Source organism: Pteropus alecto, unplaced genomic scaffold, assembly GCF_000325575.1.
Source record: "Pteropus alecto unplaced genomic scaffold, ASM32557v1 scaffold80, whole genome shotgun sequence".
Classification (NCBI taxonomy): Eukaryota; Metazoa; Chordata; class Mammalia; order Chiroptera; family Pteropodidae; genus Pteropus; species Pteropus alecto.
Window position 1 is genome coordinate 218,140 of NW_006430460.1, and position 21,040 is coordinate 239,179.

Sequence of the window (21,040 nt, forward strand, 5' to 3'; positions counted from 1 at the left end):
ACTGTACTGTAAAACAACAACAGAAAAGACCCAACAGGCTGTGTAGCGGGACAACTTCTTCTTATTCGGAATACTGAAGAGCGAGCTAGTCCAAGAAACGGACCAAGCTTCGGAAGTCAGAGGTCCCCGGTGTCAACGTATCAAAGTTCAATAACTCGACCTCCTTCAGCCTGGCTTTTATGGTGTGGGAGAAATAACTGACAAATACTATGATGTTTATATAAACCTCGTTTTTCCGTGGAGGTATTCGAAACCCTTCACATGTGACAGCTAGAGACAGTGTCGGGTTCGTTCGTTTCATATAAGGAAGCGAGGGAAGGAGATGACAAGGTCACACACAGCAACATAACAGAAAAACAGGCAAGAAAACCCTGATCTTGTATCCGCACAATTGAAGCGTTTTATCGATTTGCTTAATCCTTCCTACGTAAAAATAACGTTCAAATGGAATTTTACGAAAGTATCGCCCTAGTTAATTTAATACCTTACCCTTTTCATGGCTGCCAAAATACATATTTACCTAATTAAGGCTAAACCCAAAGGAGTCAGGCTAGTGTTCTTAAAAATTAAGAAAAAATCTTCGATGGCAATTTAATTGTATATTTCCACAATGTCGTGCTTGTGGCATTAGCGGAGAAGTCCTGGAAATTTTAAAGCTGTCTTCCACTGCTAAACTACTTTGCACTTTGCAATTGATTAAAACGGCAGAGGCAGACAGAGTTGTATATCAAATTAGAGTTGATAAAAGCGCTTAATGTAGATTTGAATGCCTTCTTGAGAAAGATTTCAGCTCCCTTAAATTGACATGACAACAAATTCTTACAGCAGCATAAAAAGTATTAGCTGAAATTTTATGGCTTTGGCTTAAATTTCCATCTGCAGCTCATCAAATGACTAAACAGTAGGAAGGAATTAAACCAAAATCAGACTCATTACAGAGTCTGAGATGCTGGCGGAATATAAACTTTCACTGCTTGGCATCTGGAGTTCCGAGTGACTAACATTTAAATGCTTGTTTTATGTTCTATGAAAGAAACGTGTAAGAATATAGGTGATATGATTGAACTTAACTTACAGAAATATAAACACACACACACACCCTTCTCTTTAATCCCCCAAATATTCTAAAGAGAGAACCACTTAAAAGACTTTAAATAAATGCCAGGTCAAAATTCTGATAAACATGGCAAGTCTTCTTCCCACCTTTCTGACATAAGGAATGCCCATCCGAAACGCCTGCTGTCCCAAACCCTGACACCTCGTTGAGTGTGTCAGGGTAAATAATTTACATGTCAGCCATCCTGCCGGGAGGGATATTCTTAAATTTCTTACAGAACTCGGCCTGCAAACACCAGGCTTCCAATAGTTTTCTGATGCCGTGAAAGTACGAATCCATTAAGTCGAAGTCAACAGAATCTATCAAACACGTCGTGCCAAATACAATGGCACGACGGCCTAGGGCCCAAAGAGACGGCCTAGGGCCCAGGCCGTCTCTTAAATACCACTGGCTCCCCTCCCTGCCGCGGTTCTTTGAGTCCTGGAAACTTGTGAATTCATATTCCCGAGTCCTGGCTCTAACGAGGAAGGGACACTCTGAGACCCCAGGTGAAGGGAGCCAGGCCTGACCTGGCTCTGACACTCCCCAGGCAGTGAGTCCAAGCAGTGCACAGTAGGTAGCTCAATACTAAACCACTGAAGAGCGTTTGCCTTGCTTCTATGACACTGCTGAGTACCAGGCATTTCGGAGTAATAACCAAGAAAAGCTGACGCTACAATAGTAAGGTTTTGAGTATAATCCAGCATTGAAATGCAAGTAAGATGTGCTTATGGAAAATGCAATTCTCACCCAAGCCTGGGAGATAGGACATTTCAGCTCAAGGAGACAACATTCTCTTCCTCGTGTAGCCAACGGTTCTACAGTGGACAGTATTTACACAAACATGATGAATGGGACCAATCGAATGAGGGAGATTAGTGAGAAAAAAGATGAGGTAAAGCTGTGTAGTCTTTTCCACAAACGCCACTCAGCTTGTGCAAAGAGTGGGTGACTCCCAGAAGACACAGCATCGTGGAAATCCAGAGACATTTCAGTGTTTAAAAAAGGACCAAGAGGCAGGCTAGGGTACAAATAAATCCAGAAAATCTTAACACGACGTTTTTTGAACGGACTCGCCACTGTACATCTTACGTGATAAATGCCGAGCTCTACTGCATTTCTGAAAGTTCTATTCAGTGTAAACACCGTGGACTAAGATTATTATTTATACATTTGAATTTCATCTGAAACCTCATGAAATATATCTACCTGCTGCCATACGGGTGTGGCATGCCACAGAAGCTGAACTTTGGGAGAATTAAGCCTTATCATCCCAAACCAGAAACACTTAAGAAGAAGCTGTTTATTCATAATCAATGCCTCTCATTCATCAAATGAGGTCATGTGTTTGAAGGCGCTGAGCAAACTACAAGGCACTAAGTAAATTTAAGACTTAGTCCTGGCCAAGAGCCTGCACAAAAGCTTACACACAGGGCTGTGGATGGACAGAACAGCCCCGACACAGTCAAAGGTCACTTTGCATGAGCCCAAACTCACTTCCGCACTCAGCTCATTCTGGATATCACATAAGGCTCAAAATATAGAACTTATTAATATGAAGTTCGGCTCCCAGGTAGCCAATTCGGTTCCCTGAACCGTAACCCAAAGTGGACTAGTGAGTCATAACACAAAGTCTAACGTTTTAGAAGAGATGTCTTCTAAATAAAGAGAACATTTGCATGTGATATATCAGTTGATACATCTAAACACTGGCACTGTCGCAGTTACCCTCGGCTATTCCCAGACTGTAACACCGTCTGGTCATCTCCCCTCCTGGCCTCCTGCGGCCTGCCTCTCTGATGCTTCAGTTCTTGGTGATGTCACCAAGCAGCATGAAAAAGTAGGCGAAGTTGTTGACATTGAATCATTTTGGGCTGCCAGTCTGGGGGGGTTTCATGGAGGCAGAGACTGGAGCTGTCAAGTAAATGAGACGCCCAAATCATAGACCAGAATTACAGATTTCTGTCATGACTGGAAGTAGTCCCCCTGTTCTCACGGCTGGGGAAAACGAGGGATTTGCTACTATTCCTTAAAAGGCATACAGCGTATCAGAGAAACCTCAGCAAGGTAAGCAAACCACAACTCTAAAAGAAGCGACGACCATTAACATACTTTTATTTACTAGAGCCATTAGGTACTTACACAGACTTTTAAAAATGGGAGGAAATCAACATAAAACACCTCTCACAGAAGAAACGATCCTGTTCACTACAATCCTTTAGTGTATGTGCCCGTGCGTGTGTGCTACATCGAACGGCCACAGGGCACAGAGCTGCCTGTGTTATTTGTAATGATGGTGGAGGCTTGTCAATATTTAGGTCTTTCAAATAGGTTTGTGCTAAGGATGGTGGTGGCCACCAGCCCCGGTGTGTGTGTGTGTGTACACGCGTGTGCGAGAGCAAGCGAGCACACACACAGTCAAGACCAATGCAGCCTACAGTGTGTTCGTTGGTGTTGGGAGATTTTTAAAAAATGAGATTATCAGTTGGATCAGAGGAGGATTTCATGGCATTTACTAGCATCCTGGCTCTGGGCAAATCGCTTTTTCTGGACTCGCATTTTTCTTTCTTTCGTCTGTAACATGTGGACACTCCATACGCTTGCAGGGCTGTTGGAAAGTGTGAAGATAATAAACAGTGGTCGCATGGCCTCCTTCGCCCAGAGCGGTCCCCGTTCACGCCTAATGTCCCAGCATAATTATCAACTTTCACTCAGAAAACTGTCCCAGTTTGGACAAATACCAATGTGGTTGCCCTACATATCAATTACCAGGCATGACGTTTGATAGAGAGTGGGCCCTTAGCCAATGTGGCAGGATTATTTTTCTAGGGTTGTTCATGTATTTTAACCAGGAAAAAAAACAAAAAAAAACCCCTCTAACTCAGCCGTTCCCAATCTTTGTGGCACCAGGGGCCAGTACTCCTATGAGAATCTAACGTCTGAGGATCTGAGGCGGAGCTGAGGCGGTGATGCTGGCGCTGGGGAGCGGCTGCAAACACAGATGAAGCTTTGCTCACTGGCCCGTCACTCACCTCCCGCTGTACAGCTTGGTTCCTAACAGGCCATGGACCGGTACTGGTCTGCAGCCCAGGGGTGGGGACCCCTGGTCCTAACTTGTCTCCAACACAAACCCAGGGACAGACCCGTATTTCGCTTCTCGCTGAGACCATGAACAATTTTAGCAGAAGTGACCGCGTCTCCAGGAACACTGGAGTAACGCTTTTGAGTGCCTGGAGCGTTGCTGGCACTTTCTACTGATAAAAGAACTGAGGTGAGGGCTGCTTTGCTGAATTTAGGCAACTTGGTTAAACCATTTAGTTTTCTATTTCTTTAAACCAACTTGACAAAGAGATTAAAACTAGCATCTTGAGATTTTCCTTAAGCCTTATCTCCTGGTGTCTCTGTGGTACTCCGGCGACATAAATAGGGGTCAATAAGCACTGCTCCACAGCTAATCAGAGGTGTTTTCGAGCCTCACTTGCATGTGATTTCTTTGTCCCCAGAGTGAACCTATACCAACCAGCACGTCTGTGTTGGACAAAAATAGTGTCCTTACCACAACATAGGTCATGACATACCTGAAAAATGCCACATCCTACAGTGTGACTTGATGTGTGTTTATCTATAGCAACAGCAGACGCTTTACAACATACATCAGCTCCTTCCAAAGCAAGCAAACGGCCTGTTCAGTCCCCGTTTGTCAATGAAATTCCCGTCACCTAAAAGGACTAAGAGGCATTCAAAATTTTCCCTCCGTGGGAGAGCGAGATTGGCCAAATGCCGTAGGAAGGATGCAACGAATTCTGGAAAGACCAAGGCGTCGGACAGGTTCCGAATGGACCATCGTTCACTGGGCCCCGTGATCACTGCACATCGTGGCGGGGGGTGGGGTGTTCATGAGAAAAGCCAGCCAGAGCTCCCGACCCGTGGGACAACCTGCATGCCAGCTCTGCACCCCTACACAGAGAGCCCGCAAACTGCCTGCTACTGAGAAAATCCCCAGGCCGGCCCACGCTGCTGGAAGGTGTGCGCCTGGGGAAGCCTGGAATAGTCTCGTGGTAGCTGAGGTGGAAAAGGGAGTAAAGCTAAAGGTAAATCTAGAAAAAAATATATGGCCCAAAGCAAGCAACGGATTTCGTCCGATATTCACACAGTTCTCTTCTCCAGGGGCATGGGAGAGCCGACTAGTCACAGAACACTCCCCTGAGATATCCCTGCTAAGGGATAATGCGACCCGAGTCTGATTTTAAGTGGGTTTGGGGGGGATGCCGAGATGCGCCGGTGTTACGTTAACGTTTATCGAGCATTTACGATGCACTGGAAACGGTGCTAAGTGCTTTACCTCCTACCACCTCATTCACTGCTGGGAGGCACGCGCGATTTCAGCCTCCATTTTTCAGATGAGAGCATCGAAGCAGTGGCGTTCGCTAACTGCCCAAGGCCACAAGAGTGCAGCAGCTGGAGGTCTGAACCGAGCCTCCTTGGTCCTGTGGCTTGTGTGTTCCAGGCGAGGGTGTGCCAGGTGGGGGCTGATCTATGCGTGAGCAGAGACTGGGGAGCAAGGTAGTGAGGTGCAGAGGGGGCGACATTAAATACGGCGGGAGCAGAGAAAACAACACGAGAGGATGGACGAAGGGCTCCGAGAGGGTCCTGAATGGCGGTCACGGACACTCAGGGCAGGAGGCGCTGTGGCGGAAGCCTCCCCAGGCTGCTCTGTGGCAGGTGGACCGTCAGGTGACCAAGGGGGTAAGGAAAGCCTCGGGAGTGAGGTCTCCGAAGGCCATTTTATTCCCAGACATCATGGAGGGTATGTTCATTCCCAACTCCATCACAATGAAAGGACACCTGACCGGGTCAGTGTGCCAACGAAGGTGAGTGTCAAAGCGAGGTGGTGGGGGGAGGGGAGGGAGCGCTAACACAGCTCACCAGGGCAAATTGCTGTTAAGCGACAGATTTAATTGACTTGTTAATTCTTCAGAAGAGACAAATAGACATGTAATTGAATATTCCTCCCAATGTGCCATTAAAAACAAACAAACAAATGGAAATCTTCACCTGGAAATGCTCACGGAATCATCTTCGCTCTCACTGGCACCTTGCAAAGCAGCTGGCCATAGTTACAGAGTTTGTTTTATTGCTTTCTAATTGTTGCACTTTTCTAAGCAAGCGCTACTGTATAATTAGGGGCCCGGTTCTCTATTCAGGTGTGTGGGCGGGCATCCCCGCCTCTCCCACCCGAGATGCTGGGCCAATTAGTGGCTTGTCTGCTGTGCATCCTCCCAGCCAGGTTACCCTCAGCAGCTTAGAGCCCCAAGGCTTCAGTCTTCTATTTTTGTCTTCCATTCAAATTCTTCTCTCCTTGCTACTAAAAATATGTAAAACTGAACTATGCTAGATTATAAACAGGTTAGTGTTGCAACAAGCCCAAAGAAGACTAAGCATAAAGTATATTTCCTCTTCCTCTTTCAAGACACGCCGAAAAACAGTCTGACCCCCAAAGAAACACTAGAGAACCACCAAGTTCACTCTTCTGTAGTAAAGAAATTAAGATCAAAGGCAGGTACCACGTCTTATTCCCTTTTGTAGCCCCCACAGCTTGGCACATAGTACGTGTTGAATAAGTACTTGCTGAATAAATTGAAAGAATTCAAAACTGTGTCCCAGATTCTCCCCAAGTAGGAATGAACAGTTGTACGGAACCGTGATGTGAGTGTGGGGGATGGGGGGAGATGGTAGGAAGGGTGGAGAGAATATATACTTTGTCTTGGGTAATTTGAAAACAGACAAGGAGAGAAATTTTAAAAGAAATCCCTCTGTCCTGTATCATTCCCTGTCTAAGGAGGCATTGGCAAAAGCCGATGGAAGAAAACCATCTGGCTTTGGAGTCCCCAAAATGATGACTGAAAACCACATGCCAACGTCAGACTCACGGGAAGCCTTTCCGGGTATTGGAAAACTGTTCCATAAAGAGCCCTGTATGTCAAATTCTTTTCATTAAGCAAAGGGTGGAGAGACAAAGGAAGATTCATCTGGAATGTGAAGGGCTGCACACGCAACGAATCAAAGATAAATGAATTGTGGCTGTAACGAATAAAGGAATGCTGTCTGGGCGACTGTATCGCTCCTACATGGCTTCACACTTGTAGAAAACAGCTTCAGACAAGCCCCATAAGTGTATACAGTGGTGCAAAACAGCCTGGAAAAAAATGGGTTCTGTGGACATCATTTAGAGATGCAGATCCCTGCATACCTTAAGGCTGAAGGTACTTTGGCTGTTTTCTCAAAGCAATTATAGCACAAGTAGGTTCTCCTGCCCAGGTTTTGTTTACAGAAGAACAGTCTTGGCCACAGGTCAATGGCACAAGAGATCAGAAATGGCCAGCTTTTGAGCACAGGTAGGTTAATTAGCGTGCACCTACTACAACATCGGGATTTTGCTTGGAAATTTTTTAAAAAAAATTCAAACAATTAAGGCTCTGTAATACCTGCCGGTATTTTATTCAGAGCAAGTACAAAGGCTGTTGCTGAAACAGAGAAGACTTGTTTTTAAAGTGTTTGGAAAATACAAGGCATCACTGACATCCTGAAGGCCTCATTTTGATTTGATTCCAGGTCCATGAAGCCGTAAAGCTCATCTTTTTGAAATATCTTACTGTTAAAAATCTTTAAGTAGATCAGAGATGGAACTTCAGGAGCAAGAATATTCTGATATCCTAATAAATGATTGGGGCCAGAACCTCGCTTGTTTACATTTCGGAAAAGCACATTATCTGGACTACAACAGACACCAGGATTGTTAAAAATTCAAACATTAAATAACGTGCTGAACATCATCCCCACAGACAAGGGGCAGATCAAATGAATGTGCAAATGCCTCTATGTTTAAAAAAAAAAAAAGGTGAGTCTTAGGTTTGGGGCTATTAAGTCCTTTTTTTTTTCTTTAGATGATAGCCTAATAAAACAATTATGAAGTACTCCGAAACCCTGCCACACCCCTCTGATTAAACCACGGTTCACAGAATATTTAGATAAAGCCTGAACAAATCAAATAAACGCTGAGGCAGGAAACGGAGCCCCATGCCCCATCCCGCCCCGGGCCAGACTCGGAAGGGCCATCTCACGTGAAAATGTCATCAAACATCACCTACTGCAATTCCACTGCAGCCTCTGCACTTACGGAAAGCGAGTTCAGTCTCTGACATTTTGATTTTCAGAGCAGATGGAAGGGAGAGGAAAAAAAAAAAAAAAAACTTCCTTGGCTCACCAGCATATGCATCCAGTTGAGATTGTATTTCTCGAACCTTACCCCTAACGCGACATCCAGCAAATAAACCAATAAACAAAAAAGAGGGTATTTTTCTATTACTCACTGTTACTCCAGGATTTCAGCAGGTATTTGATGCTGATCTCGAAGAAGCCGGAGTCCTGCTGGCTGGCCATGTCGGCGGCATACAAAGGGCTCCCGGGGCTGGCCCGAGCCGCAGCGGGAGCAGGTAGCGGGCGTGGGGCCGTGCCCGTCACGGGTCTGCGAGGCCGGCAGGGGTCGGGGCGCAGAAGACGGCTCTGCAGATCGGGCTCGGGGCTGGCCGCGAGTGCTCAGCCGAAGGACAGCAGGGGCAGGACAGAGATGCTCCGCGCCCCTCCCCCTCCGGGCCCGGACACTTGCTTCTTTCGCTGGGCGCCGATGGCCCCGTAGCCCGCAGAGGCGGCTGCCGCCTTCATTTCCGAGCTGCCATCACCGGACACGCCCGCCGCCCACCGGCCTCGGCGGCGCCCCCACCGGTGCCGACGGCCTGCGCCCCGCCTGGGGCCCCGACTCTGCGGCACCAGGAAGCGCCCGGCTCGCGCGGGTCCCCGATCAGTAACGCCCCCGGCGAGCTGCTTCCCCTTGGGTCTGGCCCCGACGCGCTCGCAGCTGCACCGTGCTGCAGCGAGCCACGCTGCGCCGCTGGGTCTGGTGGCGGTGACGTTTCTCTAAAAGCCCCATCCGTCAGCCTCGTTGCAGGAAAGCTGGATGACGAGACGACATCGGCCTGGGCTCTTCCTCCCCCTCGGTTCCCGGGCAGCGTGGGATCTGCGCGGTGTGTGTCGCCCTCCCTGCAATGCTGTCGTTTTGAGGGGCACGCCAGCCCCGACGCGGCCGCGGAAGACGCCGGCACCGACTGCGGGGGTGGCGTCCTCGGGGAGTGCCAGGCTCCACGGTGGACCTGCTCCCCAGACCTCGCGTTTCTAAGAAGCGCCGAACCCAATAAAGCTTATTTTATTTGCACTAAAAGATTAAAAAGCAAAAGCACTGGGTCCCTGGCTGCACAATGGCTGTTTACTTCATGAAATCTTGGCATCGGGTGCCCTGGTTTCGCCTAGCTTCGTCTCCCATTATCATTTAGCTTGACGAGGGAATTAAATAAGAGTAGTTTAATTACGACAGGCTGTGTTTGCATAGGTGGGACCTGGCCAAACTTATCTCATAAACCGCAGAATCCTTTACCCTTACTTAGGATGACTGTCTTCCAAAAGCATTCACAAACCATGTTAATAATTATTTAACAAAAATTGTTGGGCAAACCGCCCCCGTCCGTACACAAATAGGACTTCTTAGCCTAACAGTTCGTTTGAGAAATGGAGAGAGAATAATATACTTCTAAGACTAAGAATTCTAAAAATTCAACGCTAAACTTTTGAGACCATGTCCTGAAATGCCCTGAGACGCTGTCAACGCGCTGAGCTGTGCGAAGTCCTTACACGTGCATGAAAGGTAGCACTCGCCCAAGCCTTCCAGCTCACTCACAGCACCTCGTTCTCAGCAAATCTGTCAGATTGAATTATTTTTCATTTACATGCATACGAGAGTTGGTGAGCTGCTTCTGTGGTATCACCTGTAATTCGAATGTGTGGATTCCAGGTGAAATTGGACTCAAAGGTTTTACCTTGAAACAGTTATTACAACTGAAGACACGGGCAAATACCCAGGCCAACCTCTCTGGTGCCTCCCCCACTGGAGGTGGCGGTGGGTGACCAGTGAGGAGGCCCCATGGTGCCTTGGAACAGATGAGCATGAAGCCTCCCAACACAGGCCCCCGCTGCTACCTGGCACCAGCCCATACTAGCTGTGAGACGCAGGGCAAGCTATTAACCTCACTAAGCCTCAGTTTCCTCATCTGTACACTGGGTATAATGGTAGTGACTTCACTTGGTTGGTGTGAAGATTAAAGCACATTGCGAAGAAAGACTGGTTAGCATAGTGTCTTGCATATGGTAAACAATAAAATGTCAGCTACATTTATTTTTACTACGAACCCTTAGGGACTCCAGATTAGAACTTCAAAATTTAAGTTAAATACATTTTTGTACCCCTTATGTGACTTTTGAACACTGATGGTGACTGTTTGGGGACAGCAAGTTGCAGACGTTTAATTAAAAACAGTTGTAGTCAGCAAACGTGCTGTAATGAAGTACTCACCCACACAGATTCTCTGTTGACTTTATAAGAGATCTCTACCGGCTTTAAAAAGTTTTCAATTCGACTATAAACATACTAATTCACTGAGAATGTCTCTGTTATATGCAGTTCAAGAGGAAACTATCATAAAAATTTAAATGCTATTTAGAAAAGAATGTTTTTAATGGCATCTGATTTTCTTTGTGAAGAGTGAATCAGCAACTAAGAGCCCAGTTTCTGTCCGTTAGAACCTGAAATCTGGTCCAGTGTTTGCTTTCTCCTCATTTGAGTGCCTGTAAAGAGAGCTATATTGTAAAAGAGTAGAAAAGGCCTTTTGTTTTGTTGAAAGTTCTGCAAATCAAACAGAATGACACCTGCTGCCAGCTGGGATAAAACTTCTATCCTTTGTCTCCTCTCTCTCTGACGGGGGAGGGGGATACAAAAAAAAAAAAAAAAAAAAAACGAAATGAGAACAGGCACCTGGACATGGGTACTTAAAATACAATAATAAAATCTGAATTCGTCCCTGGCTTGCTGTGTGACTTCGGTTGTCATTAAGATGACCTAAAACTATTTCAGCTTTCCTATCTGTAAAAATGAGAGAACCTTCCTTGACAATCCTAGGAGAGCATATGATGAGTCTTTAAGCAAGGAATTGGGCACAGATGCTGGGGGCCCCGAGGAAGGTAGCAGCAACATAGGAAAAGTGGGAGGCCTCAGGGAATGCCATCAGTGGAAAAATTTAAGTGACCTTCGACAAGTGATAACAATGAATGACAACATCCACACTTATTGAACATTAATATTGTGCTAAAAATACATATTAATCATACTTAATCCTTACCCCAAACCTACAAACAGCCTCATTCTACAGATGGGAAAATTGAGGCTTGAAGAGGCATAAAATGAGGTCAGCATTGTAGAACTGGTAAAATTCAGGTACAGCACAAATTTCAGAACCCAAGTCACTTATTCTAACCTTTTTTTTTGTCCTTTTCTTTAAATCACAAGCAAGGAGAGAATCATGGTTACTAACTTCCTTAGACAAAGTTCAAGAAGGGATGCTGGGAGCCTCCTTATCACAGATGGGAGTACCTTGGGTTCCATGGGCTCACCGGGACTAAAGCTGACCCTTGTGACAGGATGGGGGGGTGGGGGTAAGTGGCGCTGACCCCTCACCCACCAGCAATTGAAAACCCCATACAACTTGACTTCCCGGAAACTACGAATAGCCTATCGCTGTCCAGAAGGAAGCCTTACAGATAACAGTCGGTTAACACATATTTTGCCCATTATATATATTATACGCTGTATTCTTACAATAAAGCTAGAGAAAAGAAAATGTTATACAGAAAATCATAAAGTTCATCCGCAAGTGTTTTCAAATTGTTGCAAATCTCCAAAAAATTTTCCAATATACTAAAGAACACCTGCATATCGGTGGGCCTGAGCCGGCCAAATCCTTGTTGGGCAGGGCCAGCTGTGCTCACTGCCTCCTGGCCCAGCTGTAGCCTGGGGGAGGAATCGTCCCCTGGGGCCACAGTCGCAACCGGAAGAAACTAGAAGAATGCCATTCTTTTTTCATGTTAATTTGATTCCTCACCCAGGTTGTAGACTGTGCTAGGACACCTGGCCTGGGGTGGGGGTGGTGGGGTGGGGGAGTGGGGCCCGGGGCTGAACCCCACTCTCCTGGCTGCCTAGGGGCGGGCCTGGGCTGTGCATATCCTGGTGGGGCCGCATCTGCCCATCACTCACTCCGCGGGTGGGGAGGCCTGTGTGTGGTTGAGGTGCCCAATGGGCTGGTGTAGCAAGAGCGAAGTACAGAGTGTTTCAAGGAGGCAGTGGCCAGCTGGTCACCTGTGTCCCAGGCGGCCAGATGGCAGTGGGATGAGAGTGGTAAAGGGGGCATGGACTGTAGTTTACAGTCTCTGCCTTCCCCACATCTGGCCTTGCTTCCGATTATAAACTACTGTCCACCTCTCTGGTGGAGCTGGGTCTCAAGGGGTCCTCCCTACCAGCACCCAGGACACAGTAAGTCCTCACTCGAGACACGCTGAGTGAGGCAGTGAATGAACGGGCTTGTCCTGCATGCCTGCTGCTGTCTGTGCCCGTGGAAAAAAAATGTGCAACTGATGTGCAATTGGTTTGTGTTTTAATTCATATTTAATTTCCCCTTTCCTAGCATTTTTGACAGGTTTTTTTTTTTTTTTTTTGGAGACTAAAATGTGTAGTGTTAAAAAAAAAAATGTAAAAACAAAGCTTGGCAAATAACCTGGATGCCTGCCAACATCGAGCCCCATTACCTAATGATTTTCAAGCATCCGACGCAGTTGATTGGGTCGGGATTAGAACCCGCCCCCTTTCCCTGTCGATGGCTGCACGTGAGCACGCACGTGTAATTATTGTCACAGAGTGACATGCTCATTCGTCCACAGAACGTATTAAGCAGGAGAGAAAGCCAGCGCCCCGAGGAAACAAAGGCAACATCGCTTAATGTAAGAAAAAAGATGGCTTTATCAAATTTTGATCGGCAGTTTCAAACTCCAAAAAGGCATTAAACATGCTATAGTCCTAATATTATAGTCCGCCGTTCCAAGTCCAATTAAGCGTTGCCTGGATAGAGGTAGACAGTTGCTGAGATCTAATGGTGACTATGAATGGAGAAAGGGTTTCGTTTTTAAGTGGTAGAAAGAAGAAGCCTTTTAGAGAGAGATAGCCTCGGAAACCAAGTGTTGAGAAAGTCACAAACTTCTATTTTGATCGATCGTAGATGCGCGATTGGGCCTGATCTACCTGTGCTAAGAAATATTAGAGAAAAAAATGTGAAGTGATGCCTCACCACCTTCATTTCATAAACATAATGTGCGATCATCATTCCCTTAAAAAAATCCAACCCGCACAGGATTCCACAGGTTTTGAAAACATTTACTCCATGACGATCTAGTACAAAGAATTATTTCAAATGAATGGAAGTACACTGAGATTTTTTTGAATGTAACAGAAGCCCAGATTGTCACCGCATAGATTCAAATACAAACAAGGAAAATCGTGTCTCCTAAAATCATTTTCATTAAAAAAGAAAAAAAGAAAAAAAGAAAAAAAAGAGCAGTGGAACCGTTTTCGTCCCCACTCGCGTCCCCTGCAAAGGAGTTTTATACAGTACGGAGGCCACAGTGAAGGGAGTGGCTGTCTAGAGCCATGGGAAGCCTGGAAGGATTGAAACGGGACAAGATGGTAGATGACACTGAGAAGTGACACCAGGGGGTGGGGACGAGCCCGAAGTCCGTCCCATTCGCTGCTTCACCAGCGTTTTACAAGTCTTGAGTCGGGTAGGAGAGTTAATCTTTATGACGGTGCGATGTCAACACTGAGCTAGGCCGGATCCCAGAGGACCTATACGGACAATGCTGGACAAAGGGACACACTCCTGGGCACCTGCGGGGCATCTCCCCAACAGTGGCCCTGAGACAACATTAGGATGAAGGGTCCCAGGGTGTCAGTGACCTCGGGGCTCCACCCAGCACCTTCATAACTGGTGAAATGAAAATCGGGCGTCTCCCCCACCACTGCTCCGACAAGGGCATGGTGACTTCAGGAGCAGCCCTTCACGGGACGTTCACTAGAGGGGCACGCTACAGCACACCGGGCTGGGTCCCTGCTCGGTCACGTAGCAACAGTGCTGTCATCCAGTTGAACATCTCACTGCCTCAGGTGCCATCACGCTTAGCACGCAGGTGTGTTATGAGGGTTAAAAGAAAGCACAGGGAGGTGACAACAGTCAAGTCGCAACGAGCCCAGAACACCGGCGCCAAAAGCCTCCTTCGCTCCACGTCAGGTGAAGGGAGAGGGGAGAGAGAGACCCGCCCATCACAGAGGACCCCGCCTGCAGCCACCTCTGCTGGCTACCAGGGTCATACCGAAGTCTTGCACAGGTGAAGAAAACCTACATGTGTGCACATACAAAAAAGTGTTAATATTTTAGTGTGTCTAACTTCGGTGCCCGGGATGAAGCTGAGCAGAGGTTCTGGTTCTCATCAGCTCCGGATTTATCTAGTTCCCTCTTCTCAGTAGCCTCTCGGTGCAGGGACTGTGTTCTGTTGGGGATATTATCAACCCAGGGCCCAAACCAGGCGATGTGGTTCACACATTTTGCACGTATAAAGATTTGACCTTACTCTCTGCAGAGTAAATGCAAGGCACATGTGGTATTTAATACGGTGTTTGTAGACGTGTGTGTAAAGAGAAAACGTGGAGGGCTTCCTCCACTGACCCATCTTGAAAGCACCCAGCACAGCGGTCCCCAACCTTTTTGGCACCAGGCACCTGTGCTCCCATGAGAACCTAACGCCCGATGATCTGAGGCGGAGCTGAGGCGGTGATGCTGGCGCTGGGGAGCAGATGCAGACACAGATGAAGTTTCGCTTGCTGGCCTGCCTCTCACCTCCTGCTGTGTGGCCCGGTTCCTAACAGGCCACGACCCTGTACTGGTCCACCGCCTGAGGGTTGGGGATCCCCGCACAACAAAACTGATAACTTTACCGCCCTGTTTTCAAATACGGCCAGAAGCCTGACAAATTATTTACACCGAGATACCAGCAGGTCCAATATAACCAGCTACCATAGTGGCCAATGATCAATGCGTGACTATAAAATAGTAAATCCATTCTGAAGAAGCGAAAACATGGCATTTGTTTTGCACATTATTTGCAAAAAAAAAAAAAATCACAGATAATACTTAACAGGACAAAAAATTACATTTATATTAATCATCACCCTTCCCCAAACTCTATTTGCCATGAAAGAATTAAGAAAACATTGATTCTTCAATATCAAGTACCTTAGGCCTAGAGCTAATATTCCCACAAATTTTTCCATTCTCAGACACAAAAATATATATTAGAGTTTAAGTCACAAGGAGGAAATCAACTTTTCCTTAAAGGTACCATTTTAATGTATAGTTATTGAAATTCATAAAGTCGATGAAATTACGAAAAATTAGAAATTTTGATTAGGTTTTTTATATGCTTGCGACTTAAATTTTATACACACTAATTTTTTTTTACTTCTAGATGTGATCACATGTTTACAATTATCGACCAGCAAAGGGTGAAGGACTGGGAATCAGGAAAATTTTCGTTCTGCTCCTTATTTGGACCCTGGGACTATGGCTGTGGACAAGGTCCTTCTCTGCTAAAGGAAGAATGCTGTCCCTTAGGGCGGGCCCCATTCCCGGGGGAACCGTGCCCTGGCAATGAATTACTTCCCGTAAGCTCTGGCATACATTGATTGACATTTCTGGCAACAGGTTCTCAGTTATGTTTCCATAACGCTGGTATCAAAGGCATCCAACATAAAGCACCTACTGGCTGCCTAGCAGAAGCCGACACAGGGCTGCAAAGTAAGTGGGAATGAGAGAGAGAGAGATCAGTGTGCAAATGACCGAGGTGTCGAGGTGTCGGCTGTAAAGCTAGGGAGGCAACGTCAAAGTTGTCTTGTGCCCGGAGGGAGGCTGGTAGAAGTGGGGCGAGGCCCGGCCCCCAGGATGACCTGCCCCGAGATCCGTGGGATGGAGGAGAGCTGCGCTACGGGATGACAGCTCCACGAGGCATCTCCTCGCTTGGAACCGATGCTCTAAAAGGAAGGACCTCTCCGAGCACCACCCGTTATGTCTCGAGTCTTCAAAACGGCCACCGGTTCATGGCGCTGCAGTTCGGAGCCTCCGATTACTGCCTTTAGGGGACTGCGTCCGGAGCCCCACGACAGGGACGCGGGGCGCACGCACGTCCCATTCTGGGCGAGGACAGGTCGGGGGGCGGAGGAAGCCTTGCCAGGCGTGTTTTCAGACGGGGCGGGACCCTGCCGCCCGCTGCGACCAGACAGGCAGGGCTTTGTGAGGGCGCGTGGGCGGAACTGTTGGGGACCGTCCGAGAGGTGGCGGGGAGCAACCTAACCGCGGGCGCGGGCAACTGCAGCTGCCCAGCCCGAGCGACAGAAACGGTCTGTGCGCGCAGACAGGGCGGGCCGGTCACTCGGACGCCCGGGACAGCGGAGACCGCGAGCCCACGCCCGCCCCCGCCTGGCCGCAGCGCCCCGCGGGTGAGTGGGCGGCGCCGCCGCCTCTCCGGGGCGCACGTGACCTGCGCTCTCTGCCGTCCGCAGAAAGTTGCTTCCGGACCTCGCAGCGGATTCTGTGGATGAAAGGGCTCTGATCCCCCGGCGCTGGAGCCGAGTCGCTGAGGGCGCCACCCAGTCGGGGATCTGGCAAAGGGTGGGAGTCCCCCTTCTCTCTTAAAGAGACACACGTCACCTTCCCAGCCATCGTGCCCAGCCTGCTGGACTTTCAGTTTGGGGTTTAGGGACACGCCAGGTTGTCCCGCTTTTTACATGGCCGTTTCCCAGTTCCAGGAATGTGTTGGTGGTTTGCTTGGGTCTTGTCCAAAGGCCACTTCAGCCTCTGGATAAATACAGGATGGGCGGCGACCGCAGTCTGCCGGCTACTCCACCCACCCCGAGACGTACTTTCCATCTTTTTTGCTTTCCAATGGAATTTTCCCTTTTTCTCATCCTTTAAAATCGTAATAAAAATTCACTTCGTCTATGAATTCTTATATCCTTATCTTTGTATCTAACGCCCACGTATATGATTTACATTTTGTGTTCCTTAGTACGGGTAGCAGAAGAGTAAGGAAAAGGGCCAGGGGCGTGGGCCTTCCGTTGGACATAGAATAAAAGGTAAGATGACGGGCATTTCTGATGTAAGAAATGAATTTCGGGAGAAGGCTAGATAAATAGCCGTACTCTCTCCTTTGGGTTTACATCTACTCTCAGAGATGAGGAAATTGAAATTTATGGGGATCTGGCAGCTAGGACACAAAGTAATGCTACTAATGATAATGACAAGACTTGAGATGGTGTCCAGAGTGGAACTCGAGTCTGATGCCAGGCCAGTGGAGTGCAACAGAAATGTAACGCTAACCACATATGCACTTTAAAAATTTATAGTACTTACATCATAACAGCTAAAAATAAACACTATACCCCAAGTGTTATCATTTCAACATGTAATAAATATAAAATTATCAGTGGGACATTTTATTTATATATATATAATATATACACATGTATGTATGTGTGTGTATGTATGTATACATACATATGTATACATATATATATATTTGAAACCTGGTGGACTGGCCACATGACACGTGCTCCAAAGCTGTGAGTGGCTGCTGGCTCTGTCCTTGGACAGCATGGCTAGAAGGTTCCTGTTTTTGTGCCATGAATCCTTCTGGCATCAGCAAAGCCTATGGGCTCCTTCTCAGATGTGTTTACACAAGTAAGACAAAATACGTGGGATTACAAAGGAAACCAGTTATTTTGAAACACAGTTATCATTTTAAAAGCCACAAGTGTGGTATTGTATAAATGTGTTTCTTTGATAACACATTAAATAACATAATCCAGAGGTAAGCCAAATATTTATAATTTTCAAATAGTGGACATAAATAATATTCAAATCTACCTAATGCAACTGTAATGAGATGAAAATACCTCATTTCAACCAACAGCAAAGGCATAGGTACTGCCAATACTAAGCTTTGTTGCTTATGTTCGTAACTGGAGAAAATGCTAAATGAGAAATAAAACATAATTTTCCATCTCAGCCCATGGTCCCCCTCAGTCCTACTAGTGGACCTGCTTGAGAGTGTGGGCTCTAACCACTAGTCTCTACTGCTCCCCAAAACGACTCCTTCCAGGCGATTCTTGAAGATGGTCATAATTGCTGCACATCTGAGAAGCTTCTCATACTTTTCTCCCAATTCTCTTGATTCTGTTTCTTTCCCTCTCTTCCTCTAACATTGTCACTTGCTGTCGTCACCGTTTTAGTCTGTCTTACTCTATGAAATAGTCAAGCGATATTTAAAGGTTTGAGCCATTCAATAAATGAAAATAACACGTATCACAACACTTTTCCTAGAAGCCACAGGTATAATATCTACCCCCAAATATACATCAGCTAATTAGTATCCTCACAGCCCATCGAGCACACGTGCTATAACTCGCATTTGTATGTGAGCTAAATTGCCTGTTTGAGAACATTTGTCATCCTCACAAGTTAAATAAGCTTCCCTGAACATCTATGTATTGATAAGTTGATGAATATCCTAAATTTTTTGATTACTCAAATGGAAAGATTATGTTATTATATACACTTAGAATAGTACTCTGATCTTAACAGCTAATCTATTTTTTAAGATTTCATTTCGCTTTGAGTTATGGAACTAATATTTTTTTGGGGGGGAGGGGAGTCAAAACCAGCATATTTTTCTAATAAAATGGAACAAGAAAGGAATACATCTGAGTGCATTGTATGGTAGTAAGGATAAGCACTATTTCATAAAATTTCTGTTTTATAAAATATTTATGTTACACATACACACACACACACGAACACATAACACATATGTGAATGCTCGGTTGCAATGTAAAATATATTTATTATTGTGAGTCATGGCCAAAAACGTTTGAAAATCTTATACACTGCTGTGGGGATGCAACATGGGTCAGCTGCTATGGAAAAGTTTGGCGGTCCTTCGAAATACAGAATTACCATAGGACCCCACAATTCCACTCATAGTGCGTACCCCAAGAATTGAAAACAGGGACTCAAATAAATACTCGTCCACCCATATTCACAATAACCAAAAGGTAGAAACAACCCAAACGTCCATCAGTGGATGAATAAGTCATGGTCTATCCACAGAATGGAATATTATTCAGCCATTAAAAAGGAATGACGTGCTGATGCTACACGGATGAAACCTTGAAAACATTATGCTGGGTGAAAGAAGCCACATACGAAAGGTCACATGTTGTATGATTCCCTTTCTAAGAACTACCCAGACAGGATGTAGAGACAGGATGCAGGCTGGCTCTCGTCATGGGGTAGGAGGAGAGGGAGCTGGGGAAAATCTGCTTGATGGTTAAGGGGTTTTACTCCAGAATGAGGCACATGTTTTAGAACTGGAGAGTTGGTGGTTGCCCGACATCATGAATGTCCTAGATGCCCCTGAACTGTCACTTTAAAATGGTCAATTTTATGTTATGTGAATTTGGTCTCAAGAAATTATTTAAAAAAGGAAAAGAAAAAGTTCCACTGCCCTGCCCTCCCTCTAGAAGGCTGTCACCAGGCCACTGTTCCACCATCTGCCTGCAGTGCTGCCACATCGCCACCTGGTGGGGAAGGCGCCTCCCGGCCGGACTCAAGGAGTAAAGATGCCGGATGCAGGAGAGGCACCCTGGCACCAGGGGTGTTCAACGCCGAAGCCGAGTCACATCCACAACCGTGGTGCCCACTGCAGCGTCCAGGTGATGCACAGCCGTCACCTCCAGCCCCTTTGAACTTTAAGCGGGAAAGAGGATGTTTTCAGTCGTGGTCCTGAAATATTTAAGAAGTCACGGAAACTCTCTGAGATTCGTTTATGTCTGTAAATGGCCCAACACTCCCTACAGCAGGGTTACTATGGGGTTCACATAAGGCAATGAGGGATGCACCGAATATGAGTAGATGCTCAGCAAATGACTAGTCCCCTGTCCCGGTCTTCCTTCTTTCTAAAGATGCTTGGTATGGACTTCGGAAGCCTAAGCAAGATGACTTGTACATCCAAGGGCGCCTCGGCTTCAGGTTGTCATTGGAACATAAAGATTGTGGGTGCCTGCAGCAAAGCCAACAGGGTCTGGAGAGCACAGGCATGGAGCATGACACAATCTGAACTAACACGGAGCCAAGAGGCGAAGCAGCCAGGGCCCGGCAAATGCCAGGTGTCTGACAGGAACGGACGAGAGGAAGCAGCAGAGATCTAGCAGACATCCTACTTATTGACATGAATGTCACCTGAAGGTTTCCAGTTGGGGAGAGGAAAGAGCAGTGCACATACCAAAATATACACGAGGCACGGTATTTAGATATTTTTGCAAACGGGCTTGCATGAAACATTCCAGCTTCATAATGTGTTCTATAAAAATGGAATGGAAGGCAGAAAAAAAAAAAAAAAAAGACACAGAACCACGTGCTTTTCAAATTGAGAGGCCAAAGGGTATGAGCAACTCAGAGGGGAAATGACCAAAGCAAAATGCACGGCTCCTGGGGTGGCATATCTGCAATTTGGGGGGAATTAAAGTGGAACGAACTAGGAGTTCAGGGACTCCCAAGAGGAGCAGCAGCACAGAGCCCTCCGCCCTGTTACAGCCGGCTTTCTTCAAAAACAAAGCAAAACACGCTTTCTGTCGAATCCCACTCACTCCCCAGCTTACTGCCATTCCAGCTCCTGGGGAGTGTTTCCCCTAAACCCTTAGCCTCAACTATTGTGACATTTCCTGAATTATTCTACACTTCAGATTGTACTGCTGAGGTTACAGCCGCGTGGACCTCTTCACATCTCGTCCACTCCGCCTGGCTGACCCTCCGGCGCCCGACAGTCAGTGTGGCAACCTGAACGAACCGC

The 21,040-nt window shown here is 46.7% G+C and overlaps 1 protein-coding gene across 4 annotated transcripts in view; it reads right to left on the minus strand.

Annotated features, from left to right (window-relative positions):
* FRY (FRY microtubule binding protein) overlaps positions 1-21,040 on the minus strand; it is a 261,839-nt gene that overhangs the window by 192,599 nt on the left and 48,200 nt on the right. Inside the window, exon 1 of one of the 4 annotated variants that reach the window (XM_006904798.3) lies at positions 8,467-8,825. The exons of the other annotated variants lie outside the window; for them this stretch is intronic. Within the exon in view, the coding sequence (XP_006904860.1) occupies positions 8,467-8,536 (70 nt within the window). The 5' untranslated portion in view covers positions 8,537-8,825. Of the gene's footprint in view, positions 1-8,466; positions 8,826-21,040 lie in introns of those variants that run through there. 4 annotated transcript variants of the gene reach the window in all.